This window comes from Xenopus laevis, chromosome 1S (assembly GCF_017654675.1).
Source record: "Xenopus laevis strain J_2021 chromosome 1S, Xenopus_laevis_v10.1, whole genome shotgun sequence".
Lineage (NCBI taxonomy): Eukaryota > Metazoa > Chordata > Amphibia > Anura > Pipidae > Xenopus > Xenopus laevis.
In genome coordinates this window covers 62,854,210-62,872,603 of record NC_054372.1, presented here as the reverse complement: position 1 = coordinate 62,872,603, position 18,394 = coordinate 62,854,210, and the positions used below count along the sequence as shown (strand labels likewise).

The following is an 18,394-nucleotide window of genomic DNA, read 5'->3' as shown; positions in this document are numbered from 1 at the left end:
ATTTCTAACTTAATTGGCTTTTGGCAGAGAGCCCAGAATAGATACTTAGATACTTTTGTAACAATTTAAGTTAAGCAGGTCTCTTGGGGAAATTGATTTGCAGCTTAAACAGCAATTCACCTTCATTAGCAAAACTGTAACACAGAAATGTGTTCAAACTTTAATAACCTGCCAAATTTTGTAAAATGGACATGGTAATCAAGGGGTGTGGCTGCAGAAATGGGCATGGTCAAAAAGAATTCCACCATGATATGAGCGCCAAATCTTTTTGTCCCTTTTTCTATTTCCAAAATGTTGAGAGGTACAGTGGACTTACAGCCTACAAGAGGGCTCTGTTTGGCAGTATACTTGTTTTTTTATGCAACCAAAACTTGCCTCCAAGCCAGGAATTCAAAAATAAGCACCTGCTTTGAGGTCACTGGGAACAACATCTAATGGGTCAGAAATGTTGCTCACAAGCCACTGGTTGGGGATCACAAAAGCAAGCAAAAGGGTGTGGAGCAGGGGTGTAACAACAGGACTGGAATGTACTGGCAGGTACATTGAAAGTACATTTTTAATATCAGCCCAAGGCCCTTTTTTTAGTGCAGTAGTTCACAGTAAAAATTAGTCAAACTTACTTCAATACTGAAGTATCCTCTGTCAACGTAGTCGCCTAAAAAAAGGTAACGTGTGTTGGCAGGTGATCCTCCCACTTCAAATAACTTCATCAAGTCAAAGAACTGTCCATGAATATCCCCACACACTGCAAAAAAAAAAAACACACAAGAGAAAAGAAAATTGTATAAAACAAATCATTGGTTTGTGGAAAAAAATTATTAAAAATATATACAGTATGCTAGGATAATACAGCACCAGTCTATATACTGCATACTTGTGATCATGGGTTCATGGTTATATGAGAACTTGAATCACCTATAGGGCCTATAAAAAGCATGGAGAGTTTACGGTTTTATTGTTATAGGTGGTCTCTATTTAATAGGATGGGCTTGTGATGATTTTAGTTTGACATAAAAGGGCGTGTATACTTATGGTAGAGACAGAGTTTTACACTTGCAACTATATGCATACAGCATCCCTGCTTGATTTTCTGCTTTGTATCAGTGTTAAAAAATTATCTAATAAGTATTCTCAGATTAAATACAACACTACATTTCTTTCTAGCGCACAGCTGATTACAACAGGAAGGTCAACATTTATTTGACAGAATAAGATAACTCTACTCTATGTGGCAATTTTCATTCTAAAGCCACAATCTAGATAAGTAGGGAAAACAGACAGTAATCTTGTCATCTTTCATTAGAGAACAACAGCCAGACTGAACAATGAATTCTTACCCGTTATAATTCCTGCAAAGGCCAGTGATTTTCATACTTACTAGATTAAATCCCAACTTTTTGTTCCAACCAGGATCCTCATAACTCCTTACACACTTACATATAATATGAAAAATGCCTTATAGATCCTTCTATATTTTTAAGAATATCTAGCACTTCAACTCTAACACAATTTACATTGCAGTCTGCAGTATGTATCTAATGAATTGCTAATTAGCCATGCAGGCTGTGTATTTCATATGTGTTTTGTTTTAATGGGGGGAGGTGGCAACCCTAATGAAAATATGTACTGCCTCTGCAACTACCCTCTAGGCATGTTACCTATATCCATAGGGTGTCAGCCCCACAGTCTAAGAACCTCTGAAACATTTTTAGAGCAGATCAGAGAAGCACAGTTTATCGGGCGATAACTTTTATTGGAGTTATTTTTTTTAATAAACGCTGATTAAACAACTTTTAAGTCATAAATGACATTTTCTGTCCAAAAGACTTTTTTAATACGATATAAAGCATTTAGCGATGACTGGCATTTGCTCAATTGTACATGTAAAATCGGCCATAGTAAGTAAGTAAGTAAGGTTGAAAAAAAGATACACGTCAATCAAGTTCAACCTTTTAGTTTGTTTTTTTAATTTGCCTAACTGCTAGTTCATCCAGAGGAACTAGCATCTTTTAAGTCAACCTCGTGGTATTTCCTGGTGCCCTGTGCGGTAACGCGTTTCACTGATTTCATCAGCTTCCTCAGAGGCATGAGGTTGACTTAAAAGACGCCGGCAAGTTCACAACCCCCCCCCCCCCTGGAACAACAGTGCACCCTATTTGAATTTTATGCGATTGTTTAAAGAATGAAACGCGAGTTTTAAAGATTTACTTTTTAATAAAATAGTATTACACTATTTTGGCTTTTATCTTTGCATTTGGAGTCTGGAAACATATGTACAGCCGGAGGGAGTTTCCTGTGAGGATTCATATTACACGCTATACCAACCTAGTGGTTTGTAAGCAGTACCGTAACTGGAGGGGGGTGGGCCCTGGTGCGTGACTCGCAGCCGGGCCCCCGTCCCCTCCGTACGGCCCGAATTTCAGTGTCGCTGCCGGGGGGATTTCAGTGGCGCGCAGCGCTGCCAGGGGGGCCCAGAGGGGGCACCCCCTGCTCCCCCGTTAGTTCTGCCACTGTTTGTAAGTAGGCACTTTGGCCATTTGGTGGAGGTTATTTTTGGGACCGAACACAGGAACGTTCACTATCACGAACAGATTCTTAATCCAAATTTTGGTGTAAATACTAAAGGTGGAAAGCAGACACCCTTATAATAATTTATGCAAACACTGGGTGGCACCTAAACAACTGAACGTACTACACCATATTCGTTTCTGATCTCTGTTGCCACAGGCGCTGATTATCTCTTTTTTTGTATTTGGACATTTTTTTGGACAGCGGTGAGACTGTGAGGAGATCGGCAAGTACTGAACAGACTAACTATTCCAAAAACTTTTTAAGATTTAGTACTAGTCGACTCACTATTGCTGTTTGAAGTAACCTTAGCATCTACTAAGTATCTTCACCCATTATCTCTCTTGCACCACAATACATGAATATAAAGTAGGCAAGTTTACAAACAAAATCTAATATAGTTAATACTCCAAAAATGAGCAGTTCTCAGAAAATACAGAAAATGTAACCAATTTTGAAAGAACAGCTGCAGCTAGTAAACAGTGTAAGCCTTGCGCACATGCCATAATTAGTATCTGAATTCGCACAAAACCCACTTCTAAAATAATCAGCTAATCCAGACGTGAGCATCAACATATCCTTTACACAAAATAGTAAACAGTGTACGCTGCTCTAAATTGCATTTCTCACAGTACCTGAACAAACAGCATACATATTTTACATTTATGCAACCAGCACAAGTTTTATAGATACAGGTATGGGATCCTTTATCGGGAAAACCCATTAACCAGAAAGCTTCATATTACATGAAGGCCATCTCCTAGAAAGATGGAATAATAAAACAGTACATTGATGGTAATTAAGCTGCATTAATCCATATTGTTGGCAAAGCAATCCTATCGGGTTTAATATTTAAATGTTTTAATGCAGACTTAATGGAGACCTCCCCACAAGTGGATGTTTCAGTATTGATGTTAACTATCTGGCCATTGCAGGCTTTTATAACACAGGTATAGAATCCGTTATCTGGAAATATGTTAGCCAGAAAGCTCCAAATTGCAGAAATACCATCTCCCAGAGAATCCATTTTATTCAAACAATCACAAATATTTTCTCTGTAATAATTAAACAGTACCTTGTACATGATCCTAACAAAGACATAATTAATCCTTACCGGAAGCATAACCAGTCAATTGGGTTTATTTAAAATTGAAATTATTTTCTAGCAGACTTAAAATATGGAGATCCAAATTAAAGAATTATCCGTTACCTGAAAAACCCCAGTTTAGTATTCTGGATAACGGGTCCATACCGCCCAACATTATGAAAATGGAAAGAGGAATTTTTTTAGATCATGCCTGGCCACACCCACCAATTACCATGTTGATTTTACAAAATTTGGGAGATTATGAAAATTTGAACACAATTCTGTCTACAGTGTCTACAGTCTTGCTAATGAAAGTGGATTGCCCTTTTAGCCGCAAGTCACAGTTTCCCCAAGAGACCTGCTTATCTTAAGGAGAAGGAAAGGCTAAAATTAAGTAAGCTTTATCAGAAAGGTCTATATAAATACACCAGTAAACCCTCAAAGTAATGCTGCTCTGAGTCCTCTGTCAAAATAAACACAGCATTTCTTTTCTTTTATTGTGTATACATGGGCTTCTGTATCAAGACTTCCTGTTTTCAGCTTAAACCTCCAGGGCAGGGCTTGAGCATGCTCAGTTTGCTCCTCTCCCCATCCCATCCCTGCTGAAATCTGAGCTCAGAGCTGTAAGTGAGCAGGGAGAGACTCGGGCAGGAAGTGATGTCACACCAAGCTTATATGGCAGCTTCTATCCTAAACAAACAGAGACAGTGTCTAGAGCTGTTTACTCAGGTATGGTTAAGCATTCTGCAGAATAAATATAGCGTTCTAGCTTGCACTATTGTGGCTAATCTGTTGACAATATACTGTCTTGGAGCTTTCCTTCTCTTTAAATAGATACACTTGTTTCTTTGCTTATCTTAAATTATTACAATTGTTTTTTCGCTTATCTTAAATTTTAACAAATGTATTGAAGTGCACCTATTCTGTGCTCTCTGCCCGAAAGCCAATTAAGTTCGAAATTTTTAATCTTTTTCTGGCTGTTCAGTGCAGGAGATCAAAGAGAAAGTCAGGACATTTCAGTAACAATCTGGAACTGCGGTCTGAGCTGTCAAAATCTGGACTGTCCCACGAAAAACAGGACAGTTGGGAGGTATGCAGGTCCCATACCTGTACCTTGTGTATACAACTGAAAGAAAATACCTGGAATCACACACCTGTTCAAGTTATGTCAGTGACTAGTTGTGCGTATACGTAAAGTTTATGTATACATTCTAAAACAATTATACCATAAATATATCATGAATAGTTGTACTTCATGAACCTGGTATATTGAGGCATTGCAGCACTTCTTTTAATAAGTTACTTTTAAAATATGTTTACTATTGGGAATAGAAAATGGGTCTAAAAAGGAATTTACAAGCAAAATCAACAATCTTTTTGTACCCCCTGCTCCTAATGATATAATGCAGGGGTGCCCAAACTTTTTGCAACGAGGGCCAGATTTGGTGAGGTGAAAATGTGTGGGGGCCGACCATTCAGCCCGACATTGTTTGAACCATTAACATTAAATGACAGGAATTGAGTAATCGTAGCAGTAATAATTGGGCACATTAGTGAAATGATCTGCCACTTGGTCTATACTGCTGCCTGCGTGCTGAAGGTGTTAGCAATAGACACGTACTGGCACGTAGTGACGCCAAACTTCTTTAGTTTACTGTACTGGCACATCAGTACGTCTATCGAAAACAACGTGTCAGTGCAGACAAATGGAGGGTACTTGTATGCAGTACAAATTACGCGATTTGGGTGGGGGAGATGTGCACAACTTATATACATAGTAGGAAAATATAGGGTTTACATGTCCTTTAAACAATGTTGGAAAGGTCTGAGTTTCCCAGCAAAGACAGGTCTGTTGCCCAACTGCCTTGTCTTATATTCTATCAATATTCTTCTCAACCAGGGTAGAGAATAGAAAGGAAAACTCTGCTTTTAATATCATTACACATACAAATAACTCGAAATCCATAGAGAAAATTTTAATGAATGTATATTGCAAGGTTGCTTAGAGTTAGGTCTTTTGTCAGGTAAAATAAATGTTTTGGGTTTACATACAACCCTCTGTATATCCCCTTTATACAAAATTTTTCCTTTCTAAAGGAAAATGTGTAGCCATTAAAATATATTATACTCCATCCATCATTCATCACATAGCACCTGATATTATACAATAATATAAGTTTAGCAACTGTTTAAAGGGGAAGTTCATCTTTAAAGGAAAACTATACCCCCAAAATGAACACTTAAGCAACAGATAGTTCATATCATATTAAGTGGCATATTAAAGAATCTTACCACACTGGAATATATATTTAAGTAAATATTGCCCTTTTACATCTCTTGCCTCAAGCCACCATTTCGTGATGGTCTCTGTGCTGCCTCAGAGATCACCTGACCAGAAATACTTCAACTCTAACTGTAACAGGAAGAAGTGTGGAAGCAAAAGACACAACTCGGTCTGTTAATTGGCTCATGTGACCTAACATACAGTACAGTGAATCCTACGATCCCAGGGGGCGGCCCTTATTTTTTAAAATGGCAATTTTCTATTTATGATTACCCAATGGCACATACTACTAGAAAAGTATATTATTATGAAAATGGTTTATTTACATGAAGTAGGATTTTACATATGAGCTGTTTTATGCAATATCTTTTTATAGAGACCTACATTGTTTGGGGGGTATAGTTTTCCTTTAAATAAACCCTGGCATCCAATGATGGCAATGATTTCATTTTACTATTATTTTTTTGCTAATATTTTAACTTATTGAGTTTAAATTCCAAGTCAGGCAGCTGCTCAACAAAATCTAGATCATTAAAGTGATATTGACACTAAAAGAAAACTACTCTTCAAAATATTAAAAATTAACAGTAAAAGTTACTAAAGGTCATGTTTATCACTTTTCGCGGATATGGATACTTTTGTAATTGTTGCTTGAAGTGCCTACACCTGACTGTGTTGCCAACCTGACTGTCCCTTCTCAATCTGTCAGGTATAGCTTCTAATGCCACCTGACTACTGCTGCACAAATATGGCAGCCCCCCATAGAGGAACATAAGTAGTCAGATAGGTAATGTAAAAGCATTGGGTAAAAAAATGTTAAAAAAAAAAAAAAAGTTCTTCTGGTGTCAGTAAAAAAAATTAAACCCAAATACAGATTGTATCATAAAAAATAGGTGACCTACCCTTTTAAAGGAGGTGCAAAGTGACCTAGCCCCTTGAATCAGAAATGCAATATACTCTCCAAAAAGAACCTAAAAATGCAATATTAATCATGATATATTTATTTACCATTCATAAATGGGGAGGCACATTTATCAAGGGTCGAATTTTAAAATCAAATTAGAATCTTTTAAAAAAAACCTCAAATTGAGTTTGAATAACTCCCTAGTCAATTTGACAGTTTTGACCATAAAAAAAAAATTAGAATTTTCAATTTGACCCTTAATAAATCTGCGCTCAGACTTTACAAATCATTGGGTCAGATGGTCTTGGCCAGAGTACATTTAGATACACATTATATCGCAGTTTACAAACCATTGCAATTTTCATCAGAATATAATTATCAGCCTTGTCTATGTAATGTGATTCGAACCACATTTTCTCCTTGATAATTTGCAACTGCACTTTCATGTGTCTCAATGACACTCCTAATAAAATTCAAGATAGTTAGGATTCAGAAACTTTAGCCTGGTGCCATAATTTTCAGTTTTTTTTAAAAAAAAATCCTCTGCTAAGACTGATAGAATAACGATAAATTCATACTAGTAACTTATCGATAGGGACTGTATATAGCACCATCTTCAAAGTCATAGAAGCACTTGGTTCCCAATTTGATAATATATATTATATTATAAACTTGTGGTCATCAACAGACTCAGTATAGCCAAAAAAATGCATAAAAATAAATGGACAGACACCACCTTGCTAAGCATAAAAATGCAAATATTTTCTTAAGACATGTTTAGCATCCTATGGGTTAGCAAATAAAATGTGTGACAAAAATTGTTACACTATAAACAACTTCTACAGGGAAATCTGCTCATCACATACAACCTGAACATAATTATGATTTATAAATAGTAGCTTAGGGTCTTCATTAACTTATTAATGTATTTCCTTTAAGCTGTGCAAGACGTGAAAGACGGCACTTAAAAAAACAGAAATATTTACCTATAAATAACGAAATATGAATGCACAGACATTACATCCAATAAATAGATAAATATGGGTACGCAGATGTTATAGCTCTCATAATATTTTATTATAAATTGATAAATATTGGTGCACAGAAGTACATCTCTCTGTATTAAGATTTGTACATGAAAGTTATAGTTAACATATTACGGATTTCACCAGAGGTGTTTACTTTAGGCTTTAAAAACAACACTAAGTTCTTTAACTTCATGAATAGGTACTTCCATGTTGCTTGTTTCTTATGAGCAATGATCAACTATATATAAATGTAAGGACACAATGAATAAACAATGACTATAATTTAAATGGATTATGTCATGATTTTTATGGTGCAATTTTTATTTCTAAATTACATTGTTTACACTGCAAATAATTCACTCTACCATGGAAAATTTTGCTAACTCAACAAGTGTATTTTTTTAGTTGTAATATTGGTGTGTAAGCAGCCACCTCAGATCATTTTGCCTGGTCATGTGCTTTCAGAAAGAGCCAGCACTTCAGTATAGAACTGCTTTCAGGCAGGCTATTGTTTCTCCTACTCAATTTAACTGAAGGAGTCGCAGTGGGGCATGGATTTTTACTATTGAGTGCTGTTCTTATATCTACCAGGGAGCTTTTATTTGGTTGCCTCCCCATTGTTCTACTGATGGGCTGCTGGTGGGGGCAAAGGGAGGGAGGTGATATCACTTCAACTTGCAGTGCAGCAGTAAAGAGTAACGGAAGTTTATTAGAGCACAAGTCACGTGACTGGGGGGACCTGAGAAATTGACAATATGTCTAGCCCGAGGTCAGATTTCAAAATTAAATAAAAAAAAAAATCTGTTTGCTCATTTGAAAAATGGATTTCAGTGCAGAAATCTGCTGAAGCAGCACTATTAACTGATGTTTTTTTGAAAAAAACATGTTTGAATATGACAGTATCCATTTATGGTCCCTAACCAGAACTCTTTTGTCTGCTGTTGCTCTCAGGAGGACATGGAACGGTGTCAGACAGACCTCAGAGCTAAAGACTTCAGCTACCACTGACATATGGAGAGGAGCATTTTGTCCATCACTGTCCTATATGTATATATCTATGTACCCCAGTGATATTGAAGATTTGCTATTTTGTAAAGCCAATAACTATTCACCATTACAGATACTGGGTTAAGGGTTTACATAAATGACAGTGTTTTGTTTGAACTTGCTTGTCAGTCATGTTCTACTAATGAGCAAATAACTGTATTCAAACTGTATGGAAACGGAGCTCTCAAATAACTTACTGATATCCATTCTAAAGCAATGGGAAATAATTGCTCATATTTAAATGGATTTCTTTACACTTGTTACATGACTAAAGGCTCGCAGCTGGTTAAGTCAGTGTACAGCTGTGCTTTTTGCTGGGACTATATTTATGTCAGACAAAAGTTATTCTATTGCAAACTCAAACATTTGGTAATTGTATTACAATGGAAAATAAAGAGGCCACTGATGATCAGTGATGGTCTATTAAGTGTCAAAGAGAATAGATTCTAATGGAAAATATATAGTGTCCTAGTGGAAAAGAAGCCTTATGTTTGAATGCTGTCATCATTAGAAGCATATAATGCAATTTTAAAATGCTTTTAAAACAAATAGAAAGGCCAACAACCACTGATAATTTGCAAACTCATAAATAGGCGTTCACAAACTTGTTAGACTGTCTGAGGCCAAATTCACTGCTGTACAGATTATTATTATTATTATTATTATTATTATAACATGCACCAAAATCTTTCAGAGTGCTGTAAAACAGAAGAGTGTAGCAATCATACAAATGCTGAGTAAAAATGGGCCTTGCAAAGGGGGGGATCAACGGCATGGCAGAACTTGGAGTGGCCAAGAAACAACAGAAATACAAAAACTACTGGGTTGGCTTCTTTATAAAGTTGATAACAATACCAAGAAGACAAGCATAAACATTAAAGGGGACCTGTCATCCAAAAAAAATTATTCAAAATCCTATTTTATCACATCAGTCAAGCAAAATGAACTTTAATTACACTATATAAATTATTTGAATCTTGTTTCCTTCGGTATGGGAATTCATAATTATAGCAAGCAGGCAGGAGCCATTTTGTGGACACTGTTATTAAGACAAGCCTTGCATCATCTCAGAATCTTGTTTGTGCACCAGAATGGGGGAACTGATGTCAATCCCCATACACTGGCTACACAATTAAACAGTGAAGAGAACGGGGGAATGTGGGGAGAGCAGTGGCATCTAGGAAGTGCTGAATGGAAAGTGAAAGTAATGGTCTGTCCAGCCTCTATGCCTAAGGCATAGAGGAGGGGCAGACAATATGTGATTGACAGCTGAGATTTTTAAATGAGTTTACAAAAGCTATGAATGCTTTGATAAAAATTTAAATTGGATTTCATGTTTAATCTGATATGGACTTATTATACAGATTTTTGTGTCTGGGTGACAGGTCCACTTTAATTGCACAATATGCATTTTGGAACAGTTCAGTGTGACAAAACAAGCTGGGTAAATAAATAGGTTGTGCAAAAATAAAAAATGTTTCTAATATAGTTAGTTAGCCAAAAATGTAACGTATAAAGGCTGGAGTGACTGGGTGTCTAACATAATAGCCAGATCACTACTTCCTGCTTTTCAGCTCTATAACTCTGAGCTAGTCAGCGACTTGAATTGGAGCAACATGGTACATTTCTGTTCATTGAGTTTGCAATTGATCCTCAGCATTCAGCTCAGATTCAAAAGCAACAGATATGACCCATGTGCCCCCCCTCAAGGCTCTGATTGGTTACGGCCTGGTAACCAGGGTAACCAGTCAGTGTAAACCAAGAAATCTGAAAAGCAGGAAATAGTGTTCTGGCTATTATATTACATCCAATCACTCCAGCCTTTATACATTCCATTTTTGGCTAACTAACTATATTAGAAACATTTTTTATTTTGCACAGGCTATCTATTTAGACAGTTTTTATTTTTACACTGAACAATTCCTTTAACACACAAGTCTACAAACATAATGCCGTTTTCCCTAGCCCAACATAGTAATACCAGGGCTAAAACGACTTTTGCTTTATTTTAATTAGAATATCTAAAATCCACCAAGGTTTCAGAACTTGTTTTAACTGAAGATGTTAAGTTAGGACTAACTGCACTATATTTTTCATCACTGCCCAAATAATATCTCCTGTATATTTGTCTTTTTCCCAAATAATTACACAATTTTTACCGGCCAGGTGGCTACTCTAGCCTTAAGACATTTGCTTACGAATAAAACAGTTGGAAGGCTCATAGTAAAGAATGACAATCCAAATTCAGCTACAGAGCAAGTGCCTATACAGCAAGTACTGTGCATTTTTGTAATGAATGGTGCAAGAATCCACCTAATAAGTTGTTATGATTTAGAGGTCGTTCAAGGAAAAGAACATGAATGTAATCCCATGGCAACCCACCTATTCTGAAACTCCTTGTAATACCTTGTAATATCAAGAGATGGAGGAAATGGTTACATAGTTTCTGGTATCCCATTTAAGACTGACCCTTACTCTAAGCAACAGTTTAGTAGGCTCAAATGGCACTAGTAATGAAAAACATGCCCGTTGGTTAACTTAAAAAGATCCATAAAACGCACAGATTAACAAACAGTATTTAGACTACATTTGGGCTGCTGCATAAACATAAGCAGTTCATATAAAGGAGTTCCATTAAGTAATGTGCTTATTAAGGGTCAGTTCACTGGGGGGGGGGCAATGGAATCTGCCTTACATTTGAATTAGGGTTACAAGATCACTTGAAATTCAGGGACAGTGCAGAGCTGCACTGACTGTCATGTCCAGACTAACTTGACCTCCCCAAGGCCAAAAGGCCTACCTTGCAACTGTCCCTTTTTCGCGGGACAGTCCCGATTTTGATGGCTCAACCAGAAGTTCCGGATTGTTACTAAAATGCCGTGGCTTTCTCTTTGATCTCCTGCACTGAACAGCCAAAAAAAAGATACAACGTTTTTAAAACTTTAAAACTCTAAAAAAATTGGCTTTTTGTAGAGAGCCCAGAATATGTGGCAGGTCACTTAGCTAAATTTGTTACAATTTAAGATATGAAATGAAACAGTTGCAATAATTTAAGATAAGCAGGTCTCTTGGGGAAACTGTGACTTGCAGCTTTTACTGTGAACTCCCTTTAATTAGCAAAATTATAAGAACACATAAAAAACACAGAAATGTGGTCAAACTTTCATAACCTGCTAAATTATGTAAAATGAACATGGAACTTAGGGGGTGTGGCCACAATTGCAATGGTCAAAATCTTTTTGTCCCTCTTTCTATTTCCAAAATGTTATGAGATATGCAGAGGGACTTCGCGCCCGTCCTAATGAGCATGAAGACGAGAAAAAGCTCACTGAACAAATTCAAATCCAGCTGGGTGGCATGCCACCACTTTGTGGCCTTCCCACAAATCTGGCTTGGCGATTGCATGTAAATTAAAAGTGCAATCAGTACAACCCTCATAGCTGGATTTTCAAGACATGCCCCTGAATTTTCAAGTTATCTGGTAACCCTACCCACACCTACCTGCCATGCAGTTCTGCCTGTACTTGCTTGATACACATTATGTTACGTACGCTTCTATAAAAGTAATGCATTGCTTCCTTTCACACACACACAAAATGGAACCTCAATTTTACATCCCCTGATTTTAAAGGAGAAGGAAAGCTCCAAGACAGTTTATTGCCAAACAGATTAGCCACAATAGTGCAAGCTAGAACGCTATATTTATTCTGCAGAATAATTTCCGATACCTGAGTAAACAGCTCCTTTTAGGAACCACTGTGCTAAATATTGGATTAATCATATACTGGGTAAGTAAAATGGTTAAGTCGTTTGGAGATACACCAGTATAGACAGTGTGTTCTGACTGTTAGCCCTCTGTGGAAAACAACATTTCTTTCCCCAAATAGCGGTTGCTTCCTTTCTAGTTCAGATGCTGGTTATAGAAGACAAATACATTGTTATGTTGGGTTTACTCAGGCAGTAAGCATGTGATCTGCGCCGGACACCATCAGGGTCTGACATGTTCTTTATATAATGGCATAAGCTGGCTCCTCCTTAAGTTTTCAACTACATATCCCAGTACAAAACATAATAAGGCTTGGCAATGCAAAAATCAGCAGCTTTCACATTAATAGGTTTCCGAGTGTGCTCATGCATAATGGACACTGCCTCAGCTGGTAAACAAATAATGCTGCAATATGCAGTCACAACTAGAGAGAGAAATGTAAATAAGTGATTTATTTGCATATAAAGGCGAATAAATGGGAGATGCAATATTTTGCAGTGACATTTTCTTCTAAGCAAATAATATAAAAACTGCTTCTTATATTATTTATAGTTATTGATAATCACTCCTACAACATAAAGGTAGGTTAATTGCTCCTGATAATACCAATTTGAATAAACAAGCTCTGTTCATAATTTGGATGTCCATATTTTAAATATACTAAAAAAACAAAACAAAAGAACACACTAATTGGTGACACATCCCATTGGATTAAATTATATCTCAGTTGGGATCAAGTACAAGGACGTATTGTATTTTAGTAAATAATAATTCAACCATTTTTAATTTTTTTGTTGATTAAAATACAGCCTTTCACTAATTCAAAGCTTTCTGTATAACACAGTTGTATTATCAATTCTGTCTATTTATTCCATTCGAATTGTGAATAAAATAAAGAATAAGTTTAAAAAATTCACATTACTCTAAAAATCGACCTTTGATAAATGTGGATACATGATGATAATGATACAGGCAAGTTGTTTAAAAAATTAATTAATTAATTTAAAAAAAATAAAAAACTTGAGAAAAATGTTTGGTTTGGAATGCAAGAATTATTTTGCAACTTGCTTTTCTGAAGATTGAAGATATAAAAAAAGAAGCTTTTGGTGACCTTTCAAATCAATACCTCATCTGTCAAAAAAATAAACAGTGACAAATAGTATGGTTAGAACCTATTTTAAGCTATGTACCATACTGCTGATAATACATAATGACTGCAAAACAGTAAGAAAAGCTGAGTAACATCATTTGAAATAAAAAAAAGTCTCTCAAACTACTGGGGTTGCCCAAGGGAGTTTCACAGCTGTGCTTAAAGGACCAGCAACATTTTCTAAAAAAAATTTGTTAGTATGCTATGAAAAAAAGACACCAACACATATTAAACTTTAAATTCGCTAAGTCTTTTTTAAGAAGTAACTTACAGAAACTCTGCTTGCACTCCTCTTCAGAAACGGCGACGACCCATCGTGCGGCGCTCGATTTCTCCTCCCTGGCTATCTCCTATAAGGAAGGCAGGGAGGAGAAATGTAGTGCCGCACGATGGATTGCCGATTACCTTTTCTGAAGAGGAGTGCAAGCGGAGTTTCGGTAAGTTATTTCTTAAAAAAGACTTAGCGACTTTAAAGCTTAATATGTGTTGGTGTCTTTTTTTTTTTGTAACATACTAACGAATTTATTTTCAATTTTTTTTTTGCTGTTACTGGTCCTTTAATCTACTTGTTTGGGTTTCAGTACAACAGGACTACCAACTGGGCACTTTCTTGTCTTTAGTTGACAACTATCTTGTATTAGCAAAGCCACAACAAATGTGCGCCAAATTACTAGCACCATAAGGTCTTAAGACCATTAACAATGGGTAAAGCAAATAAAATAGTCGAAAACTACACAACCCTTCTAAAAGATTTTGAATGGGAAAAATGCGTAAGGATCTTGAAGACCTTAAACTACAGTGGGACCCATGTAATAGGTTGCATGCACCTGAATAACAGCAATGTTGCAGGCTACAATCAGGCTTTTATCAAGCTTTATAAAAGGCTGATTGTAGCTTGAAACATCGCTGTTACCCAGGTTCTGCCATGTGTTCCTAATAAAGGAAATTTTATCTTATAACAATTTTGGTGCTGGACTTCAAATAGGTCAAACAAAAGATGAATGGGGGATTTCCCAAGCCACAGGTGAAATTCAAAAATACTTTATTGCCAAGCTTGCATGAAAACATACACAGGATATCTCATACATCATGAGACTTTTTCCTAAACTATGACATGTCTGGTCACCTGATGCGTTTCATGTCGTGGCTTGGGAAACCCCCTGCTCATCTTCTCTTTGACTGATTTCCACTGAATTGGGCTGGAGCGGAGTTGGGCTGGAGCTGAGTACAGTCAACTGGAGACCACCACATGGGTAATCTACATAACCACCTGGATATCTTTGATGTGAGGAGTATTGAAGCAGATTCTGCCAATTTTGCAAACATAGGTTACATGTACAGCACACCACCAATAATTCTTGGTTAAAAAAAATCTTTGTGGATTTTAGATATACCCAACCTTAAAGGGACACTGTCATTGGAATTTCGTTTTTCAAAATGCATCAGTTAATAGTGCTGCTCCAGCAGAATTCTGCACTGAAATACGTTTCTCAAAAAATCAAACCAATTATTTTATATATATATTGAAATCTGACATGGGGCTAGACATATTGTCAGTTTCCCAGCTGCCCCCAGTCATGTGACTTGTGCTCTGATAAACTCAAGTCACTCTGTAACGCAAGTTGGAGTGATATCATCCCCTTCCCTTTCCCCCCAGCAGCCTAACAACAAAACAATTGGAAGGTAACCAGATAGCAGCTCCCTAACACAAGATAACAGCTGCCTGGTAGATATAAGACCATCGCTCAATAGTAAAATCCAGGTCCCACTGCAACACTACATAGAGTATAAGAAACAACAGTCTGTCAGAAAGTAGTTCCATCCTAAAGTGCTGGCTCTTTCTGAAAGCACATGACCAGGCAAAATAACCTGATATGGCTGCCTACACATCAATATTAAAACTAAAAAAATACACTTGCTGGTTCAGGAATGAAATTTTATATTGTAGTGTGAAATATTCGGTGTAAACTGTCATTTAGAAATAAAAACTACATCATAAAAAGCATGACAGAAAGATAAGCATTGGCCATATTGACAATCAAAGACATGCACACGTATTACCCTCTTTAAAAGAAGAGCTAACATTTCCTTTACCATAACTACTTGGTAATATATACTTAAGTGAGTTTATCACCATATAACTATATATAAGAGCAGCTCTTACTAACAAGTCTCATCCAAAAGACTCGAATGAAATCCCCTAGTAGACATATTTTCCCTCTAGTAGACACACTTTGATGAAAAAGCTTGCAAACGAGAGCTTGCTTTAGGTAAGAGGATGTCACAGACATCAGATCAGAACAACCACCAAGTAAGGTATGTATTGTTACATTGTCAAATGGATAAAGACAGCTGAATTCAGTTTGCTAATTTTTCATGAAAACAATGTGAAGTGTAGTTTTGAATATTTCAAATTTTTTAGCAGAAATAAAGAATGTTTTTCAATTTCTTTATGTATGTTTGTTTTTTTAATTTTTGACTGTCTTTTCTGATATTTTAAGTATATTAAAGAATCTTACCAAACTAGAATATATATTTAAGTCAATATTACCCTTTTACATGTTTCCCTTTAAGCCCCCATTTTGTGATATTCTCTGTACTGCTTCAGAGATCACCTGACCAGAAATACTGACTCTCTAACCGTAAAAGTAAGAAGTGTCAAAACAAAAGACAGAACTTTGTCCGTAAATTGGCTCATGTGCCCTTGATGTGTGCATCGTGAATCATAGGATTCAAGGGGAAGGCCTTTAGTTCTTAAAATGGCAATTTTCTATTTAGGATTACCCAACTGCACATAATACTAAAAAAACTCAGTGAACTGATAAATGCAGTTTAAATTCAGTTATATATTCTCATATTATTATATACATCACCCTCCAAAGCATCCTCTCTCTATCTTGCAAACATTTTAATTAGAGCTAGCTCATAACTACACTTAAAAAATATACTCACTTCAAAATAATTAAAAAAAAAAAAAAGACTCACCTGTAACTGGAGCATCGATGTCCAATAAGTTTTTTTCCTGGCGAAGGATTGAAGCGCCTTCTGAAATTATCCTCAGGGCAACACTTTCTTCAAGTCTCCCTTCTTTCATAAGGTGGGCTTTCAAGACATCTACTCGAGGTTTGCCATCATTGTCAAAAATCTCTTTTGCTGTAAGCCTGTGGTTTGGTGGAAATGGAACAGCTAGAGGGGAAATAGAGAACCAAAATGAATACACAAATAACTGTCAAAAATAAAGAGGTCTTCAGTTGTCCATTACACTAATGTTCTCATATCTACATGCAGACATATACATTACATACACACACACACATACATATATATATATAACATATACACACACACGTATGCATATACATACATACATACATACAGATATACACAAACTTATAACATACTAATATACTATACGGGCCCATGTTTAAAAGCAGTACTTGTCTACCCTTTGTGCTGGTTTTGTCTGTTGCAGAAATAATTCTTGCATTTTTCTTCACAAATCGGGCTTCTAAATTAAGCCCTATAGCCCCCACCCCCATCTGCCCTTACCAGGCACCCTGTTCACCTTGTTCACATGCCCCTTTACACAGGTCTGCATCCCTACTACACCACTCTGCAGAGTTATGCTTCATTTTCACAAACCTTTAAACCAAATCAGCAATGCATTTAAGTATACACCAAGTCAGAGGACTAGATTCCATATTAGTACCACCTAAACTGCAGAAGGGAAAAATGCGCTCAGTTTAAAAGTAAATAAAATAACCCAGAATCCGCAACTTTGGTTTCTTTTGGTAGGTCAGCTATATTATTTTCATTATTACGGTCTAGCTCTGAATCCCTGGGAAGCCCAAATCAGCCAAAATCCCAAAACAAAAATTTGTAATCATGTGTTCAGAATTAAAGTCTGCTCAAGACAGAAACTGTCCATACAAAAAGGTATCCAGTGCCAGAATTAAACTGGCATAGAAAAATATTAGAAATAGTGAGCCTTAAAGAGTTAATAAAAAGCAATAATACACAATATGATAGAATACATCTATCATAATACCTAGTGACACATAGTAACATATATTGAGAAAGTTCTAATGTTGAACAACGTCACATAGTAAAAGGCACTAAATGGATAAAGTAAAAAGAAAGCCTTAGACAGCAACCCCATAAACACAAAACATACACAGCCTATTGCAGAGAGATGAACACGGTCCTGTTTATAAGCCTGAGTAATAGGATTTACAAAAGGAAAAAAATCATCATAATGCCCAACATCCATTTAAAATATCTAGTTCTATTTATATTCTATTTGTGTATTTTCTTTAAGCCACTTCATTATTATAGAGCTCAGAGCTGGCAATTATTTAAATACAACAAAAAATAAAAGTCCAGGCCTCACCCCATTATTTCAAATAGTTTTATAATTTAGCCACACAGTGCCACAGGGTTATCATCGTGAATTTCAGGAAAGATGACATTACCACAATTTAGCATAGTATTTTCCTGTATTATAAGGAATGCTCCCTCAATATGACTGGCCCAAAGAGAAATCCAAGTCATGAAAGTGAG

The 18,394-nt window shown here is 36.3% G+C and overlaps 1 protein-coding gene across 2 annotated transcripts in view; it reads right to left on the bottom strand.

Moving 5' to 3' along the window:
* Positions 1-18,394, bottom strand: part of ppp3ca.S (protein phosphatase 3, catalytic subunit, alpha isozyme S homeolog) — a 109,737-nt gene that overhangs the window by 41,667 nt on the left and 49,676 nt on the right. For both annotated transcript variants that reach the window (XM_018233914.2, NM_001087344.1), the window contains 2 exon segments: positions 16,820-17,020; positions 621-745 (listed from right to left, as the gene is read on the bottom strand). In XM_018233914.2, the coding sequence (XP_018089403.1) occupies positions 621-745; positions 16,820-17,020 (326 nt within the window).